Raw genomic sequence first — 15,939 nt, forward strand, 5'->3', positions numbered from 1 at the left:
TCCTATCCTTAGATAAAGGGCCAGTCTATTATACCTATTAACAATACACTAATGATCCATAGATTAACAGCGTATCTAAAAGCCAAATACAACATTTTATATTATGCTGTACCAGCTTTTGCGATTCACGATTTCCTTTTAAAGTTGGTGGGAGGGAAATGAAGCATAGTTTCTTCCTGGGGTGTAATCACTAATCTTTTGCAGCAGACAAGGAGAGTTGATTAAAAAAAAAATATCCTGACTAGAGCTATGTGAGTAACTGATTTTTCAGTCACTGGCTGGTCTGAAAAATTGAAAAAAAAATCTCAGTTTGGGTGGAATAGAAACTGAAATTTTTCAGAGTTCTCAGTGAATCAAAAAAGGTAAAAAAAATTATTTCATGTCAAACAAAATGTTTTGTTTGGGTATTTTTAATAAAAGAAAATGAAGGACTAGATTCACAAAACTGGAGGTGGGGAGGGCCAGAGGTGATGCATGGGGGGCTACCTGCCCCCTCATTTGCACCTTGGGTTGTACTGAGCATGCTCAGTAACTCTGCTGACACTGGCTGCATTTCATCTGTCCCCCCACTATTGGCAGGCACAGGTCGTCCCTGGCAGTGCCCTTATATCCAGTAGCCTGGTAGCTCGGGCACTTCCCAGGGATGGGGGAGATCCAGGTTGAAATCCCCTCTCTGGAGCAGATATTTGAAACTCAGACCTTCCCTCTCCCAGGTGAGCAACTTAACCACTAGGCTATTCTGGAGTGGGTCCCTCTCCATCTCTATTGTTCCACTTTGTATAAAATATTCATTGGGGCAGAGAAAGAGAATAGGAATGACACTAGTGGTTCAGAAATACTCATCTGGGAAGACTGATGCCCAGGGTCCAGTGCCAGCTCCTCTTCCCTATAATTTAAGTCAAGGAGAGACACTGGCCAAGTATTTGTACCCCAAAGTAGTACAAGTAAAACATAAAAATGAATGCCAATGTGATGTTAATGTTCTGATTTTAAATGCTCAAAAATCAGGAAAGAAAAAATTGGAATTTACATATGTAAAAGAAGAGCCTTAATGATATGTAAACTTTGCATCTGTGTGAAGGACTTTTTTTCTTTTCGTTTTGTATTACAGAGAAAAAGGATGAGGGGGAGATAGAGGAAAAACTCTTCTAGCTCTCTCTCTCTCTCTCTATTTATTTATTTTAAAGAGATCCAGTATTTACCTAACTTACCATAGTGGTTGCTTTGGAGCTATTGCAATCTTCCATATACTAGTAAATCTTCATTTTAGAGACATTTTTAAAAGCAGATGTTTGACCAAGGCAATCCTAAGGATCCCACTAGAGATCAATGAGTCTTTAGGGCCTCTTTTAGAGAGAAATTACTGACATGAAACCCCTTAACTGTCCTCTTGGGACCTCTGCAGTCTATTATCGCAAGGTAGCTGCTGTTTGGGAGCAATAAATACACTCACATGCGGGAAAACCTAACACACATGGGCAGCAACAGTTTTTGTCCTACAAATGTCCAAAAGGACTTGTTTTTAATATTTTTTTTTCACAAATACCCAGGGACACTACTCCACATAGTAGACTTATGACCATTCATGTTTTGTTTTTAAACTATCAAACTGATTTTGGGTTAGGGGACTACAAAGAAGCAGCTGAAACTTTACATTGGGAGTACAGCTCAATCCTCACTACCCTAACAGACACCATGAACTGAACTGGCTGCCTATTGGTGTCTGGAGAGAGTTTAAGATGCTGGTTTTGACCTTTAAAGCCTCAAGTGGATTGGGACCTTCCTGCCTGAGAAGCCACAGTTTTCAAGAGAGCCTAAGTGACTCGAAAGCTTGAAGTATATAGTCCGGCTTGAGAAGACATACCTGCGCTAGCTCTGACCAAGTATGTACCTATGGCCTTGGATGGGCTCAGAATCAGGGTGGCTAGCTCCTCCTGCTGTTAGCACTGCCAGGGCTACGCTAATTCCTAGCGCGCTGGCTCAATCGAATTTACACCTTCCAGCTCTTGTGTAGACATACCCTCAGAAGCATAAGTCCCATTTTCAAAAGTGACATAGACACTTAGGGGCTTAAGTGTCATTGAAAGTCAGAAAGATTTAGGCTCCCAAATGTATCACTTTTGACATGGGTTTGTGTTCCTAAGATAAATGTTACTTCTAATAAAAATTAGAAAGTATGCAACTAGGGTATGGATTCCAACCTTGGGTGTGTCCCAAAGAGTAGATTTTTCATACAAAAGCATCCAAAGTCTGGCAAACTTCAGGGATTTATAGCACAAAAATTCTATATTGAAGGCACACGTCAAAACCATCATTTCACATACCTTCCCAAAACCAACTGCTCCATTTCAAACATTACCCCAGTATGAGACATGCTGTTCATTTGTCCAGTGGCTCTGCTGCTCCAACAGCTGCCTCTGGCGATTTATGAAATTTTGGCCAAGGAGGACTTTGGTATGACATTAAATCAGGTCTGCTGGTGTCTGAGTGCGTTCTGCTAGCTGTGACTAGCAGTTGAAGAAAGCTGTGGGTAGGACCGACCAATGCCAATCAGTGCACTGCCTACTGACCAGTTCTAAAAAATGACGCGGTTGCTTAGTGGATAATAGGCTTGTTTCCATCAGAAAGGTGATGTGGGGGTATGAAAGCTAAAGGGGGAAGTGGGTAGAAGAAAGGAAAGAGGAGCTTGATGAGGGGAGAGATCAAGGAAATGTGAGTCCTCACAACGTCCATCTTGCTTGCACCCCTCCCACTTCTCTGCCTTGCTGAAATCCTAAAGCCAGCCTTGCTCCTGATGCAGTGGATTTTACATACAACAGAAGAACATATGGGAAGGAGACACCCAGTGATGGCCTTTGCAGTAATGGAGTGGCAAGCTTCTGGCATGCCAGAAAGAGAATATTAAAAATAGTACATGATTAAACCCACTTATGGAGAAATGCAGAGATATTCAATTAAAAACTCAAGATCAACATAAGGGAAGGGCAGCTACAAAGTACTGTAACAACCCATTTGCTTTTATGCTGGCACTCTTAAGACAATCATTCACTGCAGTATAAAATTCAAGATACTTTATTCATTACTAGCCTTTGACCCAGAATAAATCTTTGAGCAGAGTCTTTAAGGTTTTCATTCTCTCTGCTATTTATAGCCTCTCGACCACATTTAACTTTCAGTTAGTGCAGGAAATAAAGAATCTTGAATTTTATATGCCAGTGAACAATACATGTTCCAGGAGTGCCAGGTGGGTTGTTTTACAGTGTTTAACATTAGACAACAGTTTTAGGAGAGGAAGTGCAGATTAATTTATCTGACTGAAACAGAAGGGGAAATAAGTGAGCGTGTGACACATAATCCTAACTTTATAAATGCAAATTTAGCTCTGGTGCAGGGTGCCAGACGGACATTCCTGCAGACAGATTCTCTTTTTATCCACAGAACAGTACTCACAACTACAGTGCAAGCTTCACTGACTAACCCATGTGCCTCAACGTATTCAGGAAGAACCACCTCTATAGGTGAGGGGGTATTTAGTATTTTACTTTTTGCTTAGGAAAAATCAATATGGGAGCCTCTTAGTACCAACCACGCTCATGTTTCTTGTGATGTGGACAACTGTTTACTAGGAACTGGAAATAAGACCAGTTTATTTCACGTCACTTCACTCCTTTTTGATGTTAACAACTTTCATTTATTCCTGGCCTGGGGTGGATTATTTAGATTGCACTAGTGCCCAAAACACGCTAAGCACTTTCCAAACATAAATTAAGACATAATGTAAGACACACACACACACATTCACTTCAGCTGCAAAGGTTGTAGGTCCCTCTCCATCTGAACCCCCTCCTTACACATGAGATAAGTAGATAAAAATGTATAGCTAGACCTACTGTCTAGAATATTCCCTTCTGCCTGGCTTCTGTTATAGATTAAAGTAAATGGCTCCTGGGTGAGGGGAAGGGAACATAAAAACAAAAAATCAGACAAATCAACACCTGCTATGAATTGCAGTGTCAACGTTTGGGCTCAGGCTCCAGCCCGAGCCCAAACGTTGACACTGGCCATTAAACAGCCCCTGAGCCTGAGCCCTGCAAGCCCAAGTCAGCTGGCCTGGGCCAGCCACAAGTTTTCCACTGCAGTGTAGAGATACCCTTAAAGAGTCTAAAGAGAAAGAGAAAGGAGGGGGTGGGGCAATGTGCTGCAACATGCAAGGAAGGTGATAAGTAACTCTCGGCAGGTGTTGATTTGTCTGATTTTTGTTTTTATGTTCCGGTCCCCTCACCCAGGAGCTGTTTACTTTAATCTATATCAGAATCCAGGCAGAAGGGAACTGGGGAATATTCTAGACAGAAGCTCTATGGGGAAACAGAAAGAAAGAGACAACCAGCCTAGCTTTAGTAATAGCACTTTTTCCCTTTTTCTTATCGTTTCCCTGTTCAATGTTAGAAGAAAGTGATTTTTTATCGTCACATGACATCCTCCTCCCTCCATTCACCTCTCTCTCTCTCTCTCTCTCACACACACACACACACACACACTCTGAATTAAAGTAATAATTAATACATTTATGTTATGGAAAAATGTAAAAATGAATAATTCCAGAACAGACCCCAAATTTTGCCTGACCCCATTAGAAAGAAATAGGTCTCTCAGTCTGCTGAGTTTGTGCTAATTGAAACATGCCTTTCAGTTTACAAGGTCTGTGTTAATTGTAGGAGAACATCCTGAAACAGAAATCTGTTCTAAAGTAATAAAATAACCATTAAGGACAGCTGTTGTTACAACTCTGTTTTCCGAAATTCAGAAATAAAATTTGTTAACCACCACTCTTGCATTCTTATCTTGATTGTTCTCTTTTCATGTGTAACAAGTGGTATGAATGGGCTTATTAAAGTCTGTCATGCCCAATGATTTTAAGATAGTCATGGTAAAAAATAAATAGGCAATAAAATGTAAATGTAATAAAAAATATGTTAAGTAAAATAAAATGTAATTGCGAATGCATGTTTAAACAAACAATAAAAGGTTAAGGTGCCAGCCTTAAAATAAAAAAAACAACTACCCAGGACCGTTTGGCTGAAAAATGCGCTGGGTGAAATAGCCTGATAACCCTGAGGGCACACCGGAATCCACCCACAACCACCCCAAGGACAGAGGGGGGCCAAAGAATCGAAAAACAAGATAACAAGTCATCATTGCTGTGCCATCTGCGTGATTGATTTTCACTTCAAATGTGAGAACAGCATGATGAAGAAAACTCCATAGACTTGAATGAGGATGAATCCCTACAAAAACAGATCCTAAAGACTGTGGTCTTTGGGTCTGGTTCTGCAACCAACTTCCAGGGGCATTGGATGCGCATCTGACAAGGCCCTCTCCATCCTCGTGTCCAGGCTGCCTGGCCAGTGACTTGGCACAAGCAGCTTCTAGGCTGGTAACTATAACAACAACCTTGCATCCGATGAAGTGAGCTGTAGCTCACGAAAGCTCATGCTCAAATAAATTGGTTAGTCTCTAAGGTGCCACAAGTACTCCTTTTCTTTTTGTGAATACAGACTAACACGGCTGTTACTCTGAAACTTGCAGAATTTGTATTCACAATAAACATGGCATATTGCCTTATCCCCTGAATAAGATCCTGCTGGTTTTTATTTTCTAAGTATAACACACACACACACACACTCACTCACTCACAAACACACACACTCGAGTTCCAATGGTTTTGGGTCCCTCTCTCAACACCAAACCCCCTCATTCCATGCTAATGAGAAGCTTACTCATGAGATAAGTAGATAAAAATCAATATGCTGGGTGACTATGAGCTAGATTCTTTTCAGTATCACAGAAGAGGCTCTTTGGGAGGGATTTAAATGAGGGCAGGGTAGTGCCCTCCAACTTTCGTTCTAAAATGATAACTTTTGGTTTAGCTCTTCCCGCAGATTAATCATTTCATCCATGTGTTCAATTCTCAGTGCACTATCATGGAGAAGGATGACATATTAGTGTGAACTGTCACCAGGAAGGAGGGAAGGAAAGGAGGGAGGGGAAGAGTGCAGCAAAATAAGAGCATCCATATTTCACAGGCAGATTAAATAAATGCTTACAGCCCTTATTGTAAAATATTAGTCAGATGTGCACCTTTTGAAGAGGATGTGATGACATTTGTACCAGCGGTTTAGCAACTGGAAACAAGCTAATTACTGTAATACATACCAAATGAGGAGGAGGTGGCTGTTCTGTGTAAGGAGGGAGTGGAGTCTCTCCTGCTATTTCTAGATCTTCATGTTCACTCTCACTATAGCATTCTAGGAAAAAAGAGTAAAATGAAACAAAAAATAAATAGACACCCATTTATTCCTTCTAGCTGCTCAGCAGCTGAAGATCATTATATGATTATATTCAATTGTATGATGGAGTTGCCTCCGATTGCAGGGAACTGCACTTAGTGACCCAGGAGGTCCCTTCCAGTCCTATGTATTTTGGTCTGAAGGCCAAAACCCATGGTCTTAATGTCTCCTACAGCAGTGTCTCTTCATTGCTATTTTATGGCAACTTGTTTTGAAATGACAGGTTTCAGAGTAACAGCCGTGTTAGTCTGTATTCGTAAAAAGAAAAGGAGTACTTGTGGCACCTTAGAGACTAACCAGTTTATTTGAGCATGAGCTTTCGTGAGCTACAGCTCACTTCATCGGATGCATAGCATATCGTGGAAACTGCAGAAGACATTATATACACACAGAGACCATGAAACAAAACTTCCTCCCACCCCACTCCCCCGCTGGCAACAGCTTATCTAAAGTGATCATCAAGTAGAGCCATTTCCAGCACAAATCCAGGTTTTTCCTGGGTCATCCTTCAGGAAGTTTTGTTTCATGGTCTCTGTGTGTATATAAGGATGACCCAACACTCTCACAAATCTTGGGAGAAAGGCCAGTCCTTGCCTACAGACAGCCCCCCAACCTGAAGCGAATACTCACCAACAACCACATACCACACAACAGAACCACTAGCCCAGGAACCTATCCTTGCAACAAAGCCCGTTGCCAACTGTGCCCACATATCTATTCAGGGGACACCATCACAGGGCCTAACAACATCAGCCACACTATCAGAGGCTCGTTCACCTGCACATCCACCAATGTGATATATGCCATCATGTGCCAGCAATGCCCCTCTGCTATGTACATTGGTCAAACTGGACAGTCTCTACGTAAAAGAATAAATGGACACAAATCAGATGTCAAGAATTATAACATTCATAAACCAGTCGGAGAACACTTCAATCTCTCTGGTCACGCAATCACAGACATGAGGGTCGCTATCTTAAAGCAAAAAAACTTCAAATCCAGACTCCAGCGAGAAACTGCTGAATTGGAATTCATTTGCAAATTGGATACTATTAATTTGGGCTTGAATAGAGACTGGGAGCGGCTAAGTCATTATGCAAGGTAGCCTGTCTCCCCTTGTTTTTTTCCTGCAAACCCCCCCCCCAAGACGTTCTGGTTAAACTTGGATTATTGCTGTGCACATTGTAAGATGAGCTGTTGCCAGCAGGAGAATGAGTTTGTGTGTGTGGTTTTTGGAGGGGGGGGTGTGGGTGGGGGGGGGGGTGAGAAAACCTGGATTAGTGCTGGAGGTGACCCACCTTGATTATCATGCGCATTATAAAGAGGGGTTTCAAAGGGGGATGGGCTGTTGCCAGCAGGAGAGTGAGTTTGTATGTGTGGGGGGGGGGGGAAGGGTGAGAAAACCTGGATTTGTGCTGGAAATGGCTCTACTTGATGATCACTTTAGATAAGCTGTTGCCAGCGGGGGAGTGGGGTGGGAGGAAGTTTTGTTTCATGGTCTCTGTGTGTATATAATGTCTTCTGCAGTTTCCACGATATGCTATGCATCCGATGAAGTGAGCTGTAGCTCACGAAAGCTCATGCTCAAATAAACTGGTTAGTCTCTAAGGTGCCACAAGTACTCCTTTTGTTTTGAAATGTATTTTTATTCCAATGTTATCGTTATGGCAGGAGTCATCAGATGGCACTGCCATAGACAATTTTACAAGTTCCTTTTCTTGGCACATGAGCAGTTTTCAGTCTGCAGAAATGCTGTGTTGTTGGTTTTGCAATTTTGGGGAAGCTGTGGCAAGCAGCAGGAAAGTTTGTTCCCTTCCTTAGTCTCTCTATCTCATGTCAATTCCTGGGGCAGAGTTGCTCCTGGGGAAGGAGGCATTGGTGTTTTGGCCAAGATTCCTGGAAGAGGGTGATTGCCTGCATACTGTTTGTGACCATCTTCATTCTAGGATTGATGTACATAGGGTCAAACAAACAAGTTGCACTAAGAATACACTCAGATTCCACCTCACTATATTTAACTCCAGTGAGAAAGACCTGAAAGGCCCCAACATCTGCTACTGCTCAGCAGAGGGACAACAATATGAATAAAAAGGAAAATAGTAGGGGAGTTAGTGGAAGTATTCACTGCTGCCACTTGGGAGAGGTTTTTTTAAAACTAGATTAAACAAACAAAGCATTCACAAACATGGTATAGGTTCTAATCCAGTTATACTCTTTTCCAGACCGAGAAATTGAGACACAGAGCTTAAAATGGCAAAGAAGGTGACAAAGGAAATCAGCATGCTGTTGGTCCTAACTCCCAGGGCCCTGCTGTAGTCACTGGAAAACACTGCTTCCACTGGATTAAATCCCTCAGCGGCAGCCACCAGCACTGCAGATTCAAACTCGGAGCAAGTGTTTATCTGAGAGACTTCAGTCTGTTTAAATGCTTTCCCGTACCACATACCATGTGCGACAGAGTACACACATACCCTGTACCTGGACATCTGATCTGAACTGAGACATCGTGTGGTCAGCAAGAATCAGTTAAGCAAAGTGTAATGACGACAACATCAGTGGGTGTTGGCAGACTGAGGTACTGACTGTCCCTGCGGTTTCAATTGGAACCAGTATTCTTCACTTCCTCTTCTAAGCTGTTGCACAATATTACTATGTGCTGCTAAACAGCAGTAGCAATGCCACCTGACTATCTTTGACATCGCTCACAGGGAGTCTGTGAGGTTTCTATTTTTATGTTCATGAAGCGTTTTGTGGTTCTTGGATTTCATGGCACCATACAAGTGTGCAGCATCACCATTTGGTAACAATCAATTATCATATCTTTCAGATAAATTATTGGCTGTACTTTTTTTCCCCTTCTTTTATATATGGAAAACTGTGTGGGTCACTTTTTTGGTTCTAATAAGTCACCTGTCAGCAAAAAGCTCTGACGTGAAGATTTTAAGCAAAAGAAAGATGTCATAAAGATGTTGATGAAATGACATCCAGGGGATTTGTCAGGTTTTGTGTAGTTTTGCACATGTTCTCATTTTATTATTGGCAGAACTAGAGGATTATTTTATAACATAGCTACGGTTTTGTTTACTGCAAACTTTGGCCAGCAACATATTTTAAAATCATATTTAGAATAACAGATTGAAATTTTATGCCAGTAGAAACATTTAAGAAATCAAAGGAACTATTGATTTATAAATAAAATATTCTTTCTGCGGTTTTTCTTTTATTCACACACATGACACCGGAAAAGTAAAATCTCTATCTGGTTTCTGATATTGGAAACTGATTGAAGGAGGGACTAAATACACAGGAACCATTCCCCTCAGTCTCCCCCTAAAAAAGCAGGAATCCAAGAGTGGGGATCTAAGAGCTCCTTGAATAGTTATGATGTGTGACACTCAGGAAAGACTTACAATACTGGAAACTGTATCATGTCCTTAGGCTATGTCAGCATTTTCCCAAAATGTGAGGTGTGCACACCTAGCTAATGGCAGGAAGATGGATAAGCCTTTAACAACACACACACACACATCAGGAGTACAGAGCAGGAGATGGGGAGGGGTGCATTTTCCTGAAAACAGCGGTGCGGGGTGTCAGCTTTAAAAGGTTTGGGCAATACCTGACGATGTTAAGTTTGTTCTGATGATGAAGTGCTGGTAACTTGGTCACCTGTTGCAGAGGTTAGCTGGGTAGAGTTTCTCAGGACAGGAGCTCTCTCATTTGCTTACATAGTTCCCATTAAGATCAGTTGACTTTCCTAATTTTAATTGCTTCTTATTTTCCTAACTCTTCTCTTGCTTCAGCTATTTCTCCAAACACAACCAGCATACTGTACTTCCTGGAACTTTCATTTTTAAGCTCCTGTTTGTTTCCATAATACTGAGAGGTTGCCAGTCAAATTATTATCATCATCTTTCAATCAGCCATTTTGCTGCTTGTCTAAACAGCTCAAGCAAAGCTGGACCCCTTTCCTCCTCTGGTAAAATTATCAGACTGGGTTCCCTGCTACCTAAGATTCAGTATAGCAACGTGCCCTCCACTTGCCCCAAACCACTCTGCTCTAACACCTGGGTGAGGGGATGAAGAGGCACTAGGGAACGTATCCACAAATGGCAAGTTTCTGGAGAAAGCTAGTGGACCAGTGAATAGAGGTTTCTCTTAAAGAGAAGGAAGGGGAAATGCACTGTATCCCAGTCAAAACAAAGGAGACAGTGAGGCATCCTGATTCTCCAGGCACCTCAAGTTATCATCACCAGTGATTTCTATCAGCACAAACAGCTTGTAATACCACTCCATATGGCACTGAACAAGCTCAGCAAAGTTAACCCTAGCACTGTATGAATGAGTCCTATGTATGAGCTATGTCCCCATTCACAAAGGTGGCAGAGGGCCTAAAGCAGGGGGGTTAACCTTTTTTCTATCATGGGCCCATAGGCGCCAACTCCTGGGTGTTCCGGTGCTGGAGCACCCACGGGAAAAAAAATGGTGGGTGCGGAGCTTCCCCCTCCCCCAGCGCCTCTTGCCCGCTGGTGGGACCCACCGATCAGCACCACCCCCTCCTTCCCAGTGCCTACCGCCTTCTGCTGATCAGCAGTTTCATGGCATCAGGAGGCTCTGGGAGGGAGGAGAGGAGCAAAGGCGGAGCGCTTGGGGGAAGGGGCGGAACTGGGCAGGGAAGGGGTGGGAAGAGGCGGAGCGGGGGTGGGAAGAAGCAGGGCAGGGGTGGAGTCTTGGGGGAAGGGGTGGAATGGGAACAGGGCCTGGGCAGAGCTGGGGGGAGCACCCCCAACAAATCAGAAACTCAATGCCTATGCACGGGCCATTGACCCACATAAAAAAATCAATCACGGGCCACACACATCCCCACAGGGGGGCACAGAGCCTCAGGGCTTCCCACCCGCAGCAGGGAAAGCCAGTGCTCACAGCTCCAGTCCCACAGGGTGGGGCGCTGAGGCTCGGGGCTTCAGGCCCAGAGCAGCAAGACTAGCCACGAGCCAGATGAAATCAAGCAACGGCCAGATCTGGCCCGCAGCCTGTAGGTTCCCCACCCCGGCCTAAAGAGAAGATTGTATCAGAATTCTTTGATGCTCATAAACACAAATAGAGTGAACCATTTAGGCTGTAAACTCCTTGGGTACAGGGACCTGCTATTTTATATCTCTAAAGCACCATCAACACATATAGTACTGTATTAATGAATAAATAATGGGAACTCTTTTAAATCATAAATTCCACAGTTGTCAGACAGTTAATTGTTGTGCCTTGGTTGATATGGAAATCAGATATTTCAGGGCACAACTGGCTTTTTGGTGCTAGTGAAACATGCACCAGCTGATGAGCCACAAACTGAAAGTTTAAAAAGAACAGCGTTGATATGGAATTAATTGTACCAAAAATCTCACTGTGTAAAAAAAATGAAATCGCTCCATGCAAAAATTGTGATGTGAACATACCTTCTTCATTCTTTCCATCGGATGCCAGAGGAATTACAGCTAGCCCCAGTTTATTTAGCCACCTATGTTATAAACAAAAAGCAAGCACATTTTAAGGGATATTTGTATTCTACCCTGCAACACCTCTGACAGTCTTCAGATACAGTGATCTTCCTATCTTTTATTATCACCACCAGTATTTTTTTCTTTCATCCTCGGTTTAAACTTCCTGTGGGATTCAGAGCTGGTCTACACTAAAAAGTTAGGTTGAAAAATTTCTTGCCCTCTGCAATGTAGTTAAGCTGACATAAGATCCAGTGTAAACACCACTAGGTTGATGGAAGAATTCTTCTATCAACCTACCCACTGCCTCTTGCAGAGGTGGATTTACAACAGCAATGAAATAACCCCTTCCGCAGTGCTACAGCAGCGCAGCTCAAGGTGAGCCCCCCTGTAGCGCAGACTCTCCTTAAAGGGTGCTGAATACCTGCTACTCCCTTTGATTTCAAAGGAAGTTGAGGAGCATTCAAGCACCTCCCAAGGAGATATGTACCCCTCAACTCACAGGTTAAGGAACAGTTTATAAGGCTGTTTAGAAATCCCTCTGTTTTTAAACTGCTTCCATACATGGGTATCTGAACCAGTGACTTAATTATTTAAGATACTGTAACAAATTATTTATTCCTCACAGTTACACAATCTTATGCTCTTATCAGACCATGGCATACTTTGTAAGAGTAGGTTCTTTAACTCAGGCTTCCTGACCAAATTTAAAATTATGTAAGTTATGCTCTACGTCCCCTTACACCCCCAGTTTTATATAGCATTCTTCACTTCCTGTTCTAAACAGTTAGGTAGCATTGTGGCATGCTATTAACAGCTGCTGCGTTTCCCACCTTCCCTAGAGGGCTGTGTTTTCTTAGTGCATGAAGTGACACCTGGTTATAGTTTGTGTATCTTTTCAATTTATAAACCGTTTGGATCCTTTGAACTGTAAGGTGCTATAGTATGTAAGATATTACCTGCTCAAAAATTCTTTCACCCTCCTCTTCAGACCAATCTCTAGGTCTAGTGGGCCTCTGGGAACTAGTTCTACAACAATTAGATGACATAGTGTCTGATCTTGCTCCCATTGAGGTCACTGGGAAATTTGCCAATAACTTCAGTAGGAGTAGGATTGGGTCCACCTCCTCCTGATCACTGTATGAAGTATCAATGTGCATAACAACTAAAGATTACGGATTGTCATTCCTGTAAAAGTGGAGAATGAATTTTGGCTCCAGTTTATTAAGGACCTTGACCTTACTCAATGAAGATTAATAGAAATGAAAGTAAAAAAGAATTCTTAGTATTTCAAACAGAATGGATAGGTCAAAAAAAAAGTCCAGATTTAAAAGGTTACCATCATGTAGGAGTGTAAAGTGCACCGTGGTAAATGCATGCGGCTATCTGCTATTTTCTAGCACATGTACTAAATAAATTAAGCAAACTACTTCCTGAATAAACCCATTAGTGGTTTAATGGATGGATGCCTGTAAGAGTTACAAACAAATGTCCTGCTCCTATTAACATTTATGTACATGAGTAACTTTACACGCATGAATAGTCCCAACGAGTTCAGTGGGACTACTCACAAGTGTAAACAGTTTCAGGATTGGGACCAAGAAGGCAAATACCGTTCACTCTAGTTTTATGCATGTCTGATTTTTATATATAATAATTTCTGAGTGTGGTATTAGTACTGATGTTTGCCATGGAAATCTAAGTTCTCATAAATCAGCAAATCCACAAAGATTAACTCTGACCCTCTTCAGGGGTGTCTCACTCCATCCTCAAGAAAGATTTTCTGCAAACTGCAGTTGTTAAGTAAATTTCATTATGGCTTTAAAAATCAAGGCCAATATTAAATTAGTGTATGCCTTGTTGTACCGTAACTTAGTCTGTAAGGTTGTATAAGAAATTTCAGTTTGTATTATATAATATATATTAAAATTTGTCAGACAATTCATAATTCACAATACACATCATATTTTAAAGGCCTAAATTCAAGGGTCAGAGTTAATCTTTGTGGATTTGCTGATTTATGACAACTTCAGGAACACTGATTTATTTTTATGAAACATTGGTAGGCTTATTGAAAATTGGCCTTATAATGGGATCCTAACTTAACCTTAACTATGGAGCAAATATTGCCACTCCATAATATCTTAATTAAATTGACATGTTTTTAAATAGCCACCACTAGAGCAGGGTGTTTTATCTTACATTTACCTGGAAGATAACCACTCCATCAGCATGAAAAAACAAAAACAGCAGTCCAAGAATACTCTTGAATCACAAACTACTACTTGACAACTAAAGAACCAACATGCAAACAAAGCAATGGTTCTAAGATGGTAGGCAAGGATAGATATGTTCAGTTGCTGTAACTTACCTATTCATTTCCTCCACATTCTCTGCTGCAAAATAAAATGTCTTGATCTGTGGGTGGCTGACCTTAATAGCACTTCAAGAAAAAACAACAAAAACAATGCACACACAGAGAGACAGAGAGAGAGAGAGAGAGAGAGAGAGAGAGAGAGAGAGAGAGAGAGAGAGAGGAAAAGTTAATTTAGGTAGGAAAAAACAATGAAATTGTGAGAGCAAATTATCCAAAGCATAACACCTTTGTACATCCCATTCTATTAATGCAGACCAAGTTATCCATTAAGAAATGTATTTCTTTCCTCAAAATTCTGTGCCATTTTTAGTGGAATTTTATAGGTCTGTCATTTTAGCAAAGATACAAAAAACATTGGGTCAAGATAGGTAAGAGGTGTTCTAGTACTGAAAGGACATTTTCAGAAGAAAAAAAAATAGACGTATTTCTAGTCTATTAGCATCATTTTATGTCCTCCTGATTTGTACACCTTTCTGGTGAAGAGAAGGGAGTAAAAAAGATTCTTGTGAAAATAAACGTTATAATGATATTAGCTGCCCTCTAACAAACCAACAATGGTACACGCTTGGGAATCAGCACTAAAGTATAACAAGAAAGATGTGCCGGCTAAAGAAAAAAGTTTCTAATTCTGGATGTTTACATGCCAAGAATCCATCTCAATTCACCTCTGTTCAGTTGCCCCCCCCCAAAAAGAAAGTCAGCCTGTTTCAGAAAAGCAATACAGTTGCCTTCTAGTGAAGGACTGGAGGGCCAATGGGACTGGAATCTGCCCAGGGGACTGAATTGAAAGTTGATTCCATTTGATGGTTGTCTGGTGGCTTATATAAAATGAATTGAACTCAGTCCAAATACTGCAGGCAAGTAGCTACATAAAGACCATCATCAACTCTGTCAATAAGTGACAGCTACAATGACGAACTGTAGAGCAACGGAGACTGAACTAGCTGGTTGAAACACACTGATAAGTTAAAACAGAAGAAATTTACACTTCTACAGCCAATTTTATCTCTGTTCTGTGGATAACTAGAGGATTTCAGGCAGCCTAAGCAGATCATGGGGCACCTTGTCTCAAAATACCTATGATTTTTTCATTTAAGACATCTCACCATTTTTGAAAGGGCACAACTTTATATGCCCTTCTTCCTACATGTTATTAGGTAGCTTTCTAATTATAGGTTTCAGAGTAACAGCCGTGTTAGTCTGTATTCGCAAAAAGAAAAGGAGTACTTGTGGCACCTTAGAGACTAACCAATTTATTTGAGCATGAGCTTTCGTGAGCTACAGCTAATTATATGCACCAAACTCTAGAAAGGAGATTATTGTTATCACATAATTTAAATAATAAAGCAAATTATGCTAATTTCTGCATTTTGAAAATAAGATCATATGAGGTCTCCCATATGTGGTAATTAGTACTGGGAGAAAACTTCAAAAGTTTCTGGTAACATTCATTCCAATTTTTAGATGAATTCATTGACTATTTGCAGCCTTTTTGTGTTGTTTTATTGCAAATATTCTACCAAACCAGTTTCTGTCAGAAATTATTACTGAAACAACCAGTTGGAAATTAATTGGAGAATATCCACAGAAAGCAAACACTGAATTTGCAAATAAGAGTATTCGCAGAGGAATCCTCATTCTAAAAATTTCACTCATCCAGTCAGGAAATGTAAACATACCCCGTGACTTACAATTGAACATTTCATACTTGAGCCCCTCATTT

At 41.3% G+C, this 15,939-nt stretch overlaps 1 protein-coding gene across 9 annotated transcripts in view; it reads right to left on the bottom strand.

Moving 5' to 3' along the window:
* The window catches only part of IPCEF1 (interaction protein for cytohesin exchange factors 1), a 118,699-nt gene that overhangs the window by 24,573 nt on the left and 78,187 nt on the right, over positions 1-15,939 (bottom strand). For all 9 annotated transcript variants that reach the window (XM_037895022.2, XM_037895026.2, XM_027819776.3 and 6 more), the window contains 3 exons: positions 14,211-14,282; positions 11,798-11,859; positions 6,214-6,305 (listed from right to left, as the gene is read on the bottom strand). In XM_037895022.2, coding sequence (XP_037750950.1) covers positions 6,214-6,305; positions 11,798-11,859; positions 14,211-14,282 — 226 coding nt within the window. The remainder of the gene's footprint in view (positions 1-6,213; positions 6,306-11,797; positions 11,860-14,210; positions 14,283-15,939) is intronic.

Source organism: Chelonia mydas, chromosome 3, assembly GCF_015237465.2.
Source record: "Chelonia mydas isolate rCheMyd1 chromosome 3, rCheMyd1.pri.v2, whole genome shotgun sequence".
Lineage (NCBI taxonomy): Eukaryota > Metazoa > Chordata > Testudines > Cheloniidae > Chelonia > Chelonia mydas.